We start from the raw sequence: 16,253 nt of genomic DNA, 5'->3' as shown, positions 1-16,253 counted from the left end.
TTAGTGGAAACGTCCACTGCACAAGCCCAAAATTACATACAAGCCATTATTTAGATAAATACCCAAAGATCGGGTCCTCCTTCATCTCTGAGACTTTCCTGTATTTCTGCATTAAGCTTACAGAACTTCAACTTCTCTTAAGTAGTGAAAACCTGAATAAATGTAATGAAGTTGTTTTTACCCTTAACTATAAGTCATGATGGTGAGGTAAGTGCAAACTGAAAACCCGTGAGTAGGTCGGGAAGGCTATCTCTTGAACACACCTGGCTAGTACCCCTTACACAGCTTGGGATGTGAGCTCCTTAAGCAGCCCGGCAAAAGGCGAACATAGGGCGTACAGTGGTGCCTGTAAGTGGCAGTCCCACTAAATGCAGCGTTAGGAACTCTTTTTCGCATTAGAGATGCTGATAAGCAGGAAAGTAAAAATTTGTGGTGAACTTGGCAAGAACCAGGAGGACAGCAGGCCTTAAACGTTTTATGCATCCCAGCCCTTCTTGAAGAAGTCTATGTATGTGAAGAAAGTGGAGATGAAAGCAATCAGATGTGAGGTGAGGTGACAACCCTTATTCAGAACAATGTCTAGCTACTCTTGTTGGCACCAGAGATCATAGAGGGGCATGTCGGCTGGGTTCAGCTTTAAGGAGTTTTCTGCTTCGGTTTCGCTGCCAGGGTGAAATTCAAGGCAGTCTATAATTTGGTGCCTTGGACATTCATGGAACGTCGTCCCTGTGTTTGATATTTGAAGATCCATTGCAGGATTAGGTGCTAGTTTGTTAATCATAGGTCTCTGTATCGAATTTAATGTGGAGCTGTGCTTTGAAGGTTACCATGTAGTTTGGTCCAGTAGGCTTTGTCGATTTTGCAAAGTACTTTACATTTAATTTGTCATTCCACCGTCTTTTATGTACATGCAGATAGAGTATGGCCGCGTCATTATGCAGTTTGCAGTTCTGCAGTTTGTCAATGACGTTTTTTAGGAATCCTGATAGACCGTATTGCAGATATCCAGCCTTTCCCATTGCTAGACTTCTCTCCTGTTTCAGCCAGTAATTGGTTTTCATTACAATTTTCATTATGAAACATACTAAATAATTCTATCTAAAATTTAAGTTGAAAGAAAATTTTTGTCAGGGATTTGAACTCAGCAACCACTGTAATTGTCTAATGAGGATTAGCTATGTGTTAAGCCGATCATCCTTAAGGTGGTTTTTCCACAAACATTTTACCATTTCCCTCCCATTTTTGCTGATTCTTTTTGTTGGCCTTCGTACTCTGAGCACTTTACCACTGCTGACCAGTGGTAAAGTTTAGGTGCTTTTCCCCGAAACATGATGACATTGGTGTGTATCTGACTGGCATAGTTGTTGTACTGGTAAGTCCCTTGTAAGTGGTCCAGGGGCAGAGTCAGCACAAGAGGCGGAAGCTTTCCCCAACGCGGCTCTGTGGCGGTAACACAGCCTGTACCCCTGACGGAGCCTCTTCTTATTCGAAATATAGATTAAAAAAGAGTTGGAATGGCCACTGAAAAATTTACCAGTTAGCCACCTAAATACACTGCACAAATTGTGTAAGTAATTACTCTATGTTTGTATGTCTGTTTAGTCCTGACGAAAGCCCTGTAGACTCCGTTGAGCCATAGGGGGCTGAAACATGTCGACACAACTCTTGAAGCTATACTTTTAGACCCAGTTACACGGTCTAATAAAAGTACCATAACTTTTTAATTATTAGATCCACACCATTAATAAAAACTTGGGTGTGGACCTGATTTTTAATTTTTACTTTTCATTTTTTCTTCCTTTTTTTGGGGTTCCTACAATTGTAATTCACACCTCAATCTATCTCTGGACACTGCAAATCGAAACCAGAGGAGCCTCTGGATGAGGCTGGCACCCAGCACGTCTTATGGTATTCAATGATAACTGCCACAACTACAATGTAGGGGCGGATGAAAGATATATACCGCTATTCCAACCAAAACATTGTGTTTTTGAGAATACCATAAATTTATCCAAAAGTTGAGATTTGTTACAAGTGTCCATTTCACACCTGATAACCTTCATACCATATGCCAAGGACGCGTACTTCAAATGCTACTGGTGGGCAGCAGCACTTATTGTGCCACCCACTGATGTAGCATTTCAAACCTGTCTCAGGCCTGCCACGGAAGTGCATGTGTGTGCAGTGTACTGCCACTTCAACTAGGAGTTTAAGACTACTTTCCCAGCCTTAGATTTCCCTTTTATTATATTTAAGTCACCCCTGAGATAGGCCGTAAGTAACCCTAAGGGCAGGGTGTCATGTAAGAAAAGGTAGGACATGTACTTTTATGTTTTGCATGTCCTGGTGGTGACAAACTGCCTATTTCATTTTTCACAACTATGAGGCCTACCATTCTAACAGGGCAGCATTAGGAATTCCTTAGTACACTTTTAAGCTGTAATTCTTGATCAGACAAGAGTAGCTTTTTCATGTTTCATATCTTTGGAATAGTAGTGATAAATCCTCTTTACTGGTGAAGTTGGATTTAACATTACTGTTTTAGAAATGCCAATTTTAGAAAGGGGATATTTCTCTGTATTTACAGGCTGACAGCCTGTCTCCAATACATGTCTGGGGTGGATGACAGCTACACTTTGTGCATTCCCTCTAGACCGCCACAAGCATAGGAAGGTGAGGCTCATCTGCGTTCTGATGGGTCTTCCTGGGCAGGGATGAATGTGAGGGACTGACACTTACAATTCAATAGGTTGTGTCCTGTCCACACACACAGCACTGATTTACCCCCTAGAGCTAGCCTGGCATATATGACTGGGTTGAAAGGGATCCTTGTGCACTTCAGACAGCTGTTTTGAAATCACCCCCCCATATCAAAGGCACTTTTGGGTACAACTTGTTTTCTGACCCCCTAAACTCAGGCACTACTGGATTCTGAACTAACCCTCTGTCAGAAGGTCTGCTGTGATGTTTAAAGGATTCAACTGGCATGCTTTTCTGGAAGGACTGCTTTTCTGCTTGTTGCCCTGCTGCTACCTGATTCGGCTAAAGGAAATCTGGACTCTACCTTTCTTCCAAGTGATCTCCAAGGGCTTGTTGGCTTGCCTCCTGCTTTCTGAAATCTCAGGGACATAAAAGACTTCCTGCAATTCTTAAGGTGCTGCTGGACTCTGCCTTCTGTGAGTCCTACCATTGCCTGAGGTGCATTCACCAAATATTGGGCCTCAGAAGTGGAGTCTGCAGATGTTTTGCTACAAAACCCTTTGCATCGCCACCACTGTGTCAGTCGGAATCAACAAATCACCTTTCGACACTGACGCAGAAGTTGTTCGATGACAGCGGTTCTAAAGCCCGACACTTTGCGTGGCTTGGCGACGACGCATTGCCTTCACCTCAGCGACCTGACTGCATGGAATAGATCAAAGCATTGTGCCTTCAGCATCAACATTTTGCTCCACCCAAGGTACTTTCTGAGCGGGCCCTCCATGGGTCCTGTAGCTTCCTGCCCTCCATTGTGGTCAGCCTGTACTTTGGATTTACACCGGTCTCTCGTGACCACAATTAACATTTTGACCCCTAGTGACTTCTAAGCACAGTTATTGCATTTGATCTTTAAAAATTCATATCTCAACTTCTACTGTTTGGATTATTATCATTATGGTCTTGTTTTACTTAAATAAATATTCTCTATTTGTCTAAACATGTTGAAACCTTTTTTGTGGTGTATTCATTATGTACCTGTGAGTGTGCGTTGCACAAATGCATAACACATTGTCTCTTTAGAGAAACCCGACTGCTCTGTGCAATGGTGCCAGAGGGTGAGCACAGGTTGTCTTTTGGCATATGTATAGTTTACCCTGACGAGAATGGTGTTTCCTTCTTGGCTGCTTGCTTCAGCCAACCAGATAGCCCATTTCTAACACTATGCAACTGAACATTTCCACCAAATGCACTGCTGATTTCACACAATATATATTAGATGGTATTACAAATTATTTATTTGAAGTGTATCACTGATGTTAGTAGAAATGATATTGACAATAATGCCTACTACCATGCACTGCATAAAATATGTTCAATGCACCTACATGTAGAGAGCATAGAACGCGACAAGCCTGTGCATGTGCCATCCATGCCCTTCTAGGAAACATAGGCTACTCTGAAAGTTATGTCCTTTGCGTTTACCAAAGATGGATTTTTTACTAGCCAGCACATTATGCTCATCCTCTCTGTGTGAAGCAGGTGGGTGTCAGTGCCGGAGGCGATGCCCTGTGACCTTATCAATAGGTATGCCTTATGACCATATATTTAGCATACTCAGAGAATGCTGACGTCCATGCCAAGTGCACACAACATGGAGACTGACCAGATGCTTTGTCCTATATGTTCAATGGCCCCTTTTTTTAAATGCGCACTAGCTGTTTGCCATGTCCAGAATGCTTTTATTGTCTGTTTATTGTGGTAGCAAGGCATAACCAAACTCCATTCCTTGTGTGTGCTATATTTAGCAAATGTTATAGTCCATCTCCTCTTTGCCTTGGGTCCCGTATGGCTCACTGACGTCATATGCGATGTGCGTTTCTTTCAAATATAGTTGTTTTTTTGGGGAAACTTTTTATTGATAGAAAATCAGGGCATTGTAAAATCACATGGCATCTACATTGACCACCCCGTATCGAAATAATTGTCGGCGATATAACACACACTACTAATACATGGTACATTCTAGTTGGTACTGTTAGCATATTGCTTAACCCCACCTCCCTACCCTCCCCTCACTCGGACACGTCGTCCATGTCCTGCATGGGCGGGTCACAGAGATAGCCCCAGAATTTGTTCCATGTTCCCCACACCTTCTCCCATTTCCGGGGGCATGCTTGGTGTGTGTATACCACCCTTTCCACCATCATATCCTTGTCCATATCTTTCCACAAGTATCTGAGCGTGGCAACTCCTCTGACCCCCATTTTCTGGCAACATTACGTTTGGCACACATTATCGCCAACGTAACCCAATCTTGAGCTGAGTGGGAAAGATAATTCGGTTCCCACAAATTCAGCAGACAACACCTCAGCTCCGGTACAAGTGATACCTCCACAACCTGTGACATAGTTCGCATTACTTGGACCCAGTAAGCTGCAATTTGGGGGCACTGCCATATGGTGTGTAAAAAGGTCCCTTCCTCCCCGCAGTCCCTTAAGCAAAACTGATGTGTGGCCCTCCCTATTGTATAGAGGGTCAACCTGGTATAGTATCTACGGTGAAATATCTTTAACTGCACTAAACGAAGTCTTGATGGTATGGCTACTTCCTGTGGGGCCGACAGTGCTGTCTGCCAATCTGCATTGTCGATATCTCCCAAGTCAGTGGACCATTTGCGTCTAAGTTGCAGCATCGGGTCAGGCATGTTGTTGATTAGCTTACGATAAGTGAAGGAGGTAGCCTTTTTGGGCATGTGTTCAGTCAGCAGCCTGCCCTCTAAGGGGGTGGCCTCTGGTATATCAGTACCAGGCGAGAGAACCGAATGTAATGCGTGTTTAATTTGCATGTATCGAAACATCTCAGTGGGTGCTAGCTCATATTTAATTTAATTTAATTGCGGGTTTATATAGCGCTAGGAATCGACTCCCGGAGGAGTATCTCCACGCTTCGACCGCTGGGGAACCCGTCCTGGCTCACCCTGAGAGATGGTCCCTGATGGGTATCTCTAAGGTGCGACCAAGCATCCCCGGCGGTCTGGGGGGGCCGTTGTGAAGATGAGGCAAGCTGATGCCCAGAGTTGCCGAGTGTGGTCCCTGACTAGAGTAGGCACCGAGGCGAGAATTATCGAGTCCGCTGACCCTGGTCCACGACCCTGCCGCGTCGGGAATCGAACCCTGGTCCCGGGCCGTCCTCTGCTTACGGATCTGCCACCTCTAGCCAGTGAGCCACACTTCTCCACATTGGATCCTAAGCTGTTCGAACAAAACCATGTCACCCCTCTTCCATAGATCCCCCACTGCGGTAATACCTATCAGGTCCCATGCCTGGAATCCCTTGCTGTTTTTAAGCCGTTCAAGCTGCTGTGCGGACCAGAGTGGTGTCAACTGGGTGATAACACCCTTGCATTTTAGTCATACCTGCGCCGCATAACATATGTGGACCATGTGTGCCGTCGGTCAAATGAGGGAGGATGATCTACTTTTATCGTATAGTACAGACATGATACCTGCTTCACCCAACCCTTATCTGTCCGCCTGGTACGCTGGCTCTGTCTGAGGTGTATGTATCCATTGATTGATTATTTTTAACTTGGCTTCCCAATAGTAAAACTGTATATCTGGAAGAGCTATTCCGCCGTCATATCAACCCCTTACCAATTTTCCCTTTGCTATGCGCGCTGGCTTGTGTCCCCGGAGTAAACCGGAAACAATTGCTGCTATCATTTTGAAATATTTTAGTGGCACAACAAATGGAGTGCTCTCCAGAACATATAAAAACCAGGGGAGCTTCATCATTTTAAAAAGGGTTGCCTTGACCAGCAAGGTCAGGGGCAGGCAATGCCAGTGCGCGACGTCTCACCTAAACCGTTCCAGGGAGGACATCAGATTTTTCTGGAGAAACTCCTCCGACTTGGGTGTTACATAAATGCCCAAATATTTAAAGGTGTCTTCCGTGATTTTTAGTGGGCAATCGGCTGGGAGCAATGGGGATGGGCCCCGCAAAATGAACAAAATTAATTCAGACCAATTGATAGTATAGCCTGACACCTGGCCGAAGATTTCACAAATGTTTAAAAGCACCAAAATAGAGCCCCTAAGGGAGGTCAGGTATAGTAACACATCATCCGCATATAAAGAGATGCTGTCTTCCCAGGTCATTGTCCATTTAAGTTCCCGAATCATGGGGTCCCATTGAATCCATGCTGCCAATGTCTCCAGTGCCCAAGCAAACAACAATGGGGACAGTGGACAGCCCTGGCGTGTGCCACGTGAGAGTGGGAGGTCCCTTGAGATATGTCAGTTAGCCACCTCGTGTGCCAGGGGGTATGAGTACAACAATTGCACCCATTCGCAGAACTTCGGGCCGAAGCCCAGATGTCTGAGGACCGCAAATAAGTTAGGCCATTCCACCATGTCGAATGCCATTTGTGCATCGAGAGAGAGGATAACTCCAGGTTCTTGGATGTACGGCATGCGTGCCAGTACAGCATGTAACCTTCTGAGGTTAAGTGCTGTGTTCCTGTTGGGCATAAACCCGGACTGATCTGGGTGAATTAAGGTCACAAGTTTCGGGGTTAGGCGTGTTGCAATAAGCTTGGCGAGGATCTTAGGCTCAGCGTTAAGTAAGGATATTGGCCGGCATGAGGCGCAGTGTTCGGGGGGTTTACCAGGCTTCGGAATCGTTACTATGGTGGCCATTCGATGATCCCGTGGTAGCTCCCCTGCTCTCAAATTTTCAGAATTTTTTAAAAAAGATGTGGGCAGTTAGATCAGATGTCCTTTTATAAAGCTCGATGGGTATACCGTTGGGCCCCACCGCCTTTCCTGACTGCAGGGAATTGATGGCTGCCTGCAGCTCATCAACCGTGGGGTCAGCCTCCAGTAAGAGGGCCGCCTCGGCCGATAAGGTAGGCATTTTGATATCCTTGATGTAGGTCTGAGCCTCATCTACCGTCATGTGTGAGCATGAGGTATACACTTGCTCAAAATACCCGGCCAGTGTATTTACTATATCCTGCGGAGCGGTCACTATAGTCCCTGACGGAGTACGCAGCTACGCTATCGTCCTCTGTGCTCTTTCCTTCCTATTCAGCCACGCAAAAGTTTACTTGCTTTATCCCCTACTTCATATATCTCGTGACGGGTAGCTTGCAGCCGTGTTCTAACCGCTTCACGCTGGTGTTCCCTAAGTTCGCACTGCTTAAGGCGTAAGGCCTGTGATGTCTCTGGGGAGGGATATTCAGCATGTCGATCAGTAGCCTCGGCGAAGTCAGATTCCATGGTATCCAACTCTTCGTGCGCTGCACGTCTATGGCCTGTTATGGATAAAATAGCCTGCCACGCACTACCGTTTTGTATGCTTCCCACAGAGTACTGGGAGATTGCACCGATGACACATTCTCTTGGAAGTAATGTCTTGTGACTGCAGCGATGTCTTTCCGTATCTAGGGGACATGTAAGTATCCAGGGTAGATGGGGTATATGGCAATCACATCTTAATATGTGCTGTATAGGACAGGGAGATAGGGGAATGTTCAGAAATGCCTCGGGATGAATCTCAATGTCCGTCAAATTGGGAAGGCTTTCAGCGGAAATTAGGAAGTAGTCTATGTGGGAGAGGCTATGATGTACCCCTGACTGGAAAGTGTGGTGCCGTGAGGTGGGGTGTTTTTACCTCCATGTGTCTGTGAGGCCCAGGGTGTCTATAAATCCCTCCATGCGGGAACTGCTTGTTACGTCTATCCTGGGGGGTAGCAGTCCATGATTCCATCCACTACTGTATTAAAATCACCCCCCAGAAGCAGCCCCCCCTCCGGAAGACCCAGTATAAATGCGCTAAGCACCGGGAAAGCCACAGCCTTGAGGGCTGGGGGAATATACACCAATACTATATTAAAGCACCTCCCTTCCCACTGACATATTATGGCTGCAAATCGACTCTGGTCATCTGTCCGAGTCTGATGTATGGGAATTATTTACGCACCAAAATGCCCACACCCCTGAAGCCAGACGAGAGCTCGGAGTGCACTACCATTTTAAATCCCCAGCCCTTCACACCCCCCTTTTTTATCTTATCACCCAGTCCATGCACATTCCATGTGATCATTGATAAGGGAGTCAATGGGGACTTCGGGAGGTCACACAAACCAACCGTGTGTCGACATTGTTCCTGATAATCACAATGTAGTGCTTCCCACCGAGGCGTGAGAGCATCCCCTGGTGCACAGCTCATTAATCCTTCTGGCTATCCCAGAGTTCCTCCATTTTTCAGTCCAAAAATAATATTTAACTTTTTACGAATTTATTTAATTCATAAGTTTTTCAAAAGTTCATATTTCATTCGCAATTGTATTCTTTGAGATTGTAATCAATTTCAATCCATTAGTCCAATGCATTTCGGTCATTGTTGACCTTCATCAGGGACAATCAGCTGAAACAAGGTATTGTAAAGCATGTGTCAATCATCAATAAAATATCAATAAAATAATCAAATTGCAGTTTACAAAAACCTTACAAACCAACATTGTGTTCAAAATCGTGTTCATGCGTGATTCCCCCAGTGCATAGGTGCTACGTAACGTGAATGTCAAAAATAATGCCAACTAGGCACTCACATGTGCTCATGTTCATGAGTTCTTCGATAATGCACAACTGAAAAATAAGATGAAATCGAGCAGCGCGCTTTACATGAAACTCTTTGTTTAGGTATTAGTTGATGTTTAAAAAAACAATATGGTCACAGTAATATTGACTTACATCTCGGACGAAAAACGCCTTTTGCAATCTTCATTTACTCATTCCAAATGCTGCCGGCATTAGCAAAGCATCTGACCAATAGCGTTACTTTTCACAACATCAGTGTAGACTCCAATAGGATGATTGGCTCTGATTGGCCCGTACCCCGGTCACATGATCGAAAAACTGGCCAATGAGAGGGCTGCTATACTCACGCTAATTAATATGACACTTCACTATGTAAACAATAAAGTTTTCTACGTTTCAAGTCATTGAAAAACAATAGAGATTATTACTCTGGCTTGTAGAATAAATCAATAAAAACAATCTAAGCTTTAAAAAAAACAAATCTTAATGTAAATGATAACATGCATAATAAACATGCATAATAAACCACTAGGAGGATGTCCGAACATCCATTCACGTAGGCAAGGCTAAGCACCTGGGTAATTTTATCATGTTCCAAATAAAATGTCTGAAAAGTTCAAGATATCATGTGTTTTTAAAGGTAGCATGTAAATTCAGTACGATCATTGAGCCCGAATGGCTTGTGGGAGTTCAATAGGTACATCCAGTTGTTTTCCCTTTGGAGGAGAAAACGATTATTATCACGTCCTTCTGTCTTTTCGATTATTTCCAAAATCAGAAATTGCAGTTGCGACACGTTGTGGGCAGTTAGTGTTCCTATTGGAGTCTACACTGATGTTGTGAAAAGTAACGCTATTGGTCAGACGCGTTGCTAATGCCGGCAACATTTGGAATGAGTAAATGAAGATTGCAAAAGGCGTTTTTCGTCCGAGATGTAAGTCAATATTACTGTGACCATATTGTTTTTTTAAACAACAACTAATACCTAAACAAAGAGTTTCATGTAAAGCTCGTTGCTCGATTTCATCTTATTTTTCAGTTGTGCATTATCGAAGAACTCATGAACATGAGCATATGTGAGTGCCTCGTTGGCATTATTTTTTACATTCACGTTACGTAGCACCTATGCACTGGGGGAATCATGCATGAACACGATTTTGAACACAATGTTGGTTTGTAAGGTTTTTGTAAACTGCAATTTGATTATTTTATTGATATTTTATTGATGATTGACACATGCTTTACTATACCTTGTTTCAGCTGATTGTCCCTGATGAAGGTCAACAATGACCGAAATGCATTGGACTAATTGATTGAAATTGATTACAATCTCAAAGAATACAATTGCGAATGAAATATGAACTTTTGAAAAACTTATGAATGAAATACATTCGGAAAAAGATAAATATTGTTTTTGGACTGAAATTTGGAGGAACTCTGGGATAGCCAGAAGGATTAATGAGCTGTGCACCAGGGGATGCTCTCACGCCTCGGTGGGAAGCACTACATTGTGATTGTCAGTTAAGACTCCTACGACAAGAGGCGCCACTCTGTTTAGCACGCTCTGAAATTGACAAAAGTGGCATATTGAAAATATAAACTTTAATCCCTCCCTCTTTCATCCCTCTCCTTGCCTCCCTGCTTGACGGATTCATAACTACCCGCCACCCCAACAAAGCACAGTGCTTATTACCCTTTCACAGTTCTGAACGACGGGGTTAAGAGAAAACAACCTCCGCCCCCTAGAGCCCCCCACCCCTGAATCCTTATAAACCTGTTGCCCCATCTGAGTTCTTGTCCAAGAAAAACCAAAGGAACTAACAGTTGAAAGGGCACAATAGTACCATCATGTTGGTCCACACCACCAGTTTACATCAAAAAGTACCTGATCAAATCAGATTACAGTATTAGCGCTATAGTCGTCTCCGCTAGGAATAACTCAAAGGTACCAGGACTGCAAGTACCCTTATGAAGTAGAGTAGTGGCAATACCATGGCACTTCATGCCCGTTTGCCACCCAGCAGTTTGCGCAATGTCAAAGCTTTGTGTTCATTCTTGTTCCATGTCCTTCTGGTCATCGCCGCGCCATGAGTCACGATTTCCTATACGGCCTGTTCGTGTGGCCTTGCCCAAGCCATCCAGCCATTCCTGCCCCTTTTCAGGCGTTGAGAAGAACCACGCCTTACCTTTGGCTTCAACTCGTAATTTGGCGGGCAACAGCAAAGAGTACTTTTTTTCAAGTTCCCAGAGAGCCTGTTAAATGTCGAGAAATCCTCTGCGTTGTTTCGTGACTGCTGCAGTGTTGTTCGGAAAACTTGTAATAGTGGCATTGTCTATTCTGATCGGAGGAGCTTTACGGGTGGCCTGCAGGATTGCATCCCTGTCTCTGAAATTAAAGATACAGAAGTTTGTTGTCTGACACCAGCTGTTGTACCTGCTTTTTAAGGGTGGAGGTGTCAGATGACAGGGCCCCCGTCGTGGTCCTCAACCTCCGACACCTTGGTTGACGTCTTATTGAAGTCAGCATGGATCAAGGCAAGATCTACCGCAAGAGTCCCTATACGTGAATCCACCTTATTCAGGGTGGTCATGATATCCTGTAAGGTCACCTCCTGTGAGACACCCCCACTTGCACCTTTTGAAGATAGAGCATCTTTGTCTTGCGCATCCCCCTGCGATTTTGTATATGCAAATTTTTCCAGCTTTGACTTTTTAACACTTTTTGTGTTCCTGTTGCTCATGGCGGCAGTTCAAGTATTCGTCCTATGTGGGCTAGGGTTGCCAATCACCGCTGCCTGCCTGAGAGCACTCGTGCTCACGCGGCCTGTAGGGTTTAGCAAAGCCCCTGCTCCTCAGTTCTTCCTTCAGCTGTCCTGAATTGACGTGCCGCCAAAATTGTGCCGCTGCGTGAAGGCAATGGGGCAAAATGGCGTGCCGCCCACACTGCCCTCCACCACTCAGCAGGGTGTGGCTAATACGTTTGTCCAAATTTAGCCGGGATATCAGCTGTACGAGTGATATTCCTAGATTTCAAATGTGCAACAGTTTATTGTACCTCTTCTGTCAAGTCTTTAATAGAGCCTTTCTTCCTTAAATCCCTTTAATAGGTGGGGTGACTTGCATTGTGTTAAAAATATCCTCTTGGACATGTGGAGGCTTTTTGTGCAGCTTATGAGAAAAAATGACTTGAATTTTCCCAACAATGTCGGAGGCAGTCAAGAGTAATTAACTATCACAGTGTCTAATAGCTTGAACCTGATTGTTATCAATTCCAGGCACTCTTGGCTCTGTTGTCTCGGTATTGAACGTACCTCCGTGATGAAGAGACCGCACGCAGCTAGAAATTGGCGTCCGGAGATGCGATCACTTGTCCCTATCCCGGCCGCCATGGGAAGTATGTACTATCCACGGGCTGCGCTGAGAGAGTGCCCCAGCACCCACCTTGTAGCTTCTGGGTGACTTGGACAGGCACCACTTCACACTGTGCCTCGGAGGGGGAACGTACTGCCAACCGCTCCTTCCGCACCCTTCCGATCCGGGCTTCAGTTCTCCGCCGTCAGGCAGCCGCCAAACTCGATATCCTGGCCGCCGTCACTGAACCAGGCCTCAAAGTGTCTCACGCCGCCCCCGTCCTAGGGAGCATCGCACATCAGCCAGAGCACGATCACCTGGTACCGGACACCTTCCACTGCTCTCTCCTATGTTTGGGGGCCAAAAGGGTTGCAGAGAAATGCACGGATCGACTGGGCTCACTTTAGGGAGCACGGAGCCTCTCTAGGTTGCGGCCATGTTCTTCGGGTGCTAGCCGCGCCCCCGACTCAAATATAGTTTTTGATGTCATCCTTGAGGACATGAGGTAATAAGCAGTACAAACAGGGAGTATGGTTGCCCAGTTAACAAGAACTGGCGATTTTCATTGGCTTTTCTATCTATATATATAAAAACGAGTGTATGTCTGTCTGTTTGTCCTTTATGCATTACTACACCATTCATCCGATCGGCATGAAACTTTGGGAAGTTGTTGAGTACACTCCCGCGAAGGTTTCTGGCAAAAAAAGGAAACATTTGTTAAATATCAGCCCCCCAGGGCCCTCATAATCTTTCCAATACTGAACGTTTACAGTTTCCGGTGCGACTCGCTTTTGCAATGACCATCAACAAAGCACAAGGACAATCGCTGCAAGTGTGTGGACTAGATTTGGAGAATCCGTGCTTCTCACATGGACAACTGTATGTGGCCAGCTCACGCGTCCGAAAACCTTCTCATTTATTCGTGTACGCATCAGACGGAAAAACAAAAAATACTGTGTATCCACAAGCACTCAAATAAATAAACAGAATTAAAACAACACTTTAAAATGTTTTCCATATTAAACGAATACGTTTCAATAAAAAGGACACAATGTAAATTGAATCTTATCATAACAAGTTTCCTTAAATTTCCTTTCTTCTGAGATCGCAGCAACGCGCGACCGGTAAGCTAGTATATTCTAAATCTAAATCACATGTCCTTTCATTTGAAGTATTACTCGTACTTGGAAAGGTTTTTAATAATGTAGGTTATTTTTGATTTCATGATTGTCATGCCTATGTATATTTTCAAGTAACGTGTTAAGTTTAGCGCCTGCCAGCAAAACAGAAATTCCAGTGACAGTTACAAGCGAACTGCACGAAAATATATTTTCTTTGAATACACTTTAACACAACCACATAACACAATTTATTTTGTAAAGATGGAATAAAAATACCATGTGGACTCTTTTTACATACACTGTTCGATTTCCGTTTAGATCCAAAGAAATATACAGATTTTATGCAAGTGCTGCACATTACGAGGCATGATGAAAACGATGACTTGTCTCTAAGTATGTTTATCATATTTTTAATTCATAAAAGGGATGCAGCTGAGGAAGAGGATGACACGATCCATATGGGAAATGCCATCATGACCTTTTATGCAGCTTTAATTGACCTGCTGGGGCGCTGTGCTCCCGAGATGCACGTAAGTTATCTTTTTGCTGAAACAAGAACTCTTAACCTGCTGTGTGCTGAGGAACTGATCGGTTTGAAGCCAGGTGGTAGCATCACAATCTAAGTATTGATTAAACCTTTAGGGTGACTGGCTTAAAAAAGAAAGGACCATTTGGAATACTATTTTTTTAACATATTCAGAAGCACGATTGCCACACTTACACCCTAAAGAGAGTCCTTGAGAATGAGTTTAAAAGTTATCTCGTGTGAAGACTGTGCCCCCCCCCTGAGCTTCTAGGGTTTTGTATGACCTGGTGCAACTGGTGCACAAGGTGGGGTGTGCTGAAAAAACAGTAGTGCTATCCACTGTTTCCCACATTCCCATTTACTACAAAACCTCTGAGGCCAAAGACATACCATAGTCACCAGTCTTCTTCTCTCCCTCAAATGTCAGTTTCCAGTCCCATGTTCTTTTTTCTTCAACATGTCTAGTGAGCTGGGTTGTTAGTCATGCACCAGCAAGCACTGGCATGTTTCTGTTCAGCTCGCCTTTGTCCAAAATAACTAACCTCTGTAAAGTTTTTTCATACCAAGAGAAGACTCTAGTCTATTCTCCAATCTGCTGATAGACTTATGAATCAAAGTTTAAGGTATTTACGAGTAGTATCTTTACCTGTGCGCTTGGCGCATTGGCATCCGCCCCAAGTGCGGACGTACTCGTAAAAGCCCTTTTTTGAATTCCCAAAGTCATAAACGAACGTAGAAATGTTGGTCTAAGTTAAGACCAAAGTCTGAGTTGACCTCTCTGAATTGTGTCCAGAAAGAGAATAATCCCATTCCTCATAGAATTGTGGGATGTTGCCCTCGTAAATAGTATTCCTCACACAAAATTTCATGTGCCAGATGGGATTTCATTGACTCTAGTCCACTATTAGCGTCAGGTTTATGAACAGTTCTGAGGTAGCCTAATTTTAAAATGTGGAAAACACCAACTAACTTACAGGGTTTTGGGTATACGCCAACAGTTTGCAGGTCATATACCACCCTTAAAATACTCCTGTTATGGGCATTCCTGAATGTGTTTTCTGGACGGAATGAAGAGGGAACACTCCCAAAATTAATAATGAGGTAAAGGAAATGTATGTTGCATTTGAATAGATAAGTAAAACCTTTTCAAGCACCCGCTCTCATTTGCGAAACATTTTTGTTTATGGGCATGTGCACCGGTTAATCTCCTTGTGCAGAAATCACTAGATTTGTGATTCCATCAGTGAATCTGTGATACTCGCAGATCCGAGAAGTCCTCTAGAAATTCTTTGTGTAGTGAAAAAATTTAAATATTTGCTCTAAAGGGCATAACTTGATCAGAGGACATTCCAAACTCTTTTTTAGCTTGCATAAATCAGACCCAGTGTATCTTTCTTGTATTGCAGGCTACAATAATATCCCACGGCTTTTTGTTTCTCCAGAGGTCCTGTATCACTGAAGAAGCAGGACATGTGCCGAATACTTAAGAAAGTACTATTCCACGATGTGAAAACATTTTAAATCTTCCTTGTTCATGGGTATATTTGGTTTCAGCCATGTTTACATTTTACTGTAAAATGAATAGCTTTGAACTGTCATTCATAGGTGTGTTTGATCTTTCTTCTCTAGCTAATCCATGCGGGTAAAGGTGAAGCTATTCGGATAAGATCCATTCTACGCTCTTTGATACCATTAGAAGATTTGGTAGGCGTCATCAGCATTCCTTTCCAAATGCCGACGATAGCTAAAGGTAAGCTCTGACGAAGGCTGAGATCTGGTTCTGATCCACTGCGTTACTTAATGTTTATAGCACATAGACTGTTGCTTACACCTACTTCGTAATGCCAATATTTCTGAAAGCAAAGCCTTGCAGGCAACCCAGGACCATAGGAATGAGAGCTTTTCAATGAAACAGTGTTCGTTTTCAGCTGAGGTAGGTCATGCAGAGTCCTG

General features: G+C 44.1%; 1 protein-coding gene across 1 annotated transcript in view; it reads left to right on the top strand.

The window, feature by feature from the left end:
* RYR2 (ryanodine receptor 2) overlaps nucleotides 1-16,253 on the top strand; it is a 3,481,211-nt gene that overhangs the window by 1,882,644 nt on the left and 1,582,314 nt on the right. The window contains exons 47-48 of the mRNA XM_086925791.1: nucleotides 14,199-14,304; nucleotides 15,930-16,050. Coding sequence (XP_086781917.1) covers nucleotides 14,199-14,304; nucleotides 15,930-16,050 — 227 coding nt within the window. The remainder of the gene's footprint in view (nucleotides 1-14,198; nucleotides 14,305-15,929; nucleotides 16,051-16,253) is intronic.

The sequence above is a fragment of the Lissotriton vulgaris genome, chromosome 6 (assembly GCF_964263255.1).
Source record: "Lissotriton vulgaris chromosome 6, aLisVul1.2, whole genome shotgun sequence".
Lineage (NCBI taxonomy): Eukaryota > Metazoa > Chordata > Amphibia > Caudata > Salamandridae > Lissotriton > Lissotriton vulgaris.
The sequence above is the reverse complement of the archived record's forward strand: the minus strand, read 5'-3'. Positions and strand labels throughout refer to the sequence as shown.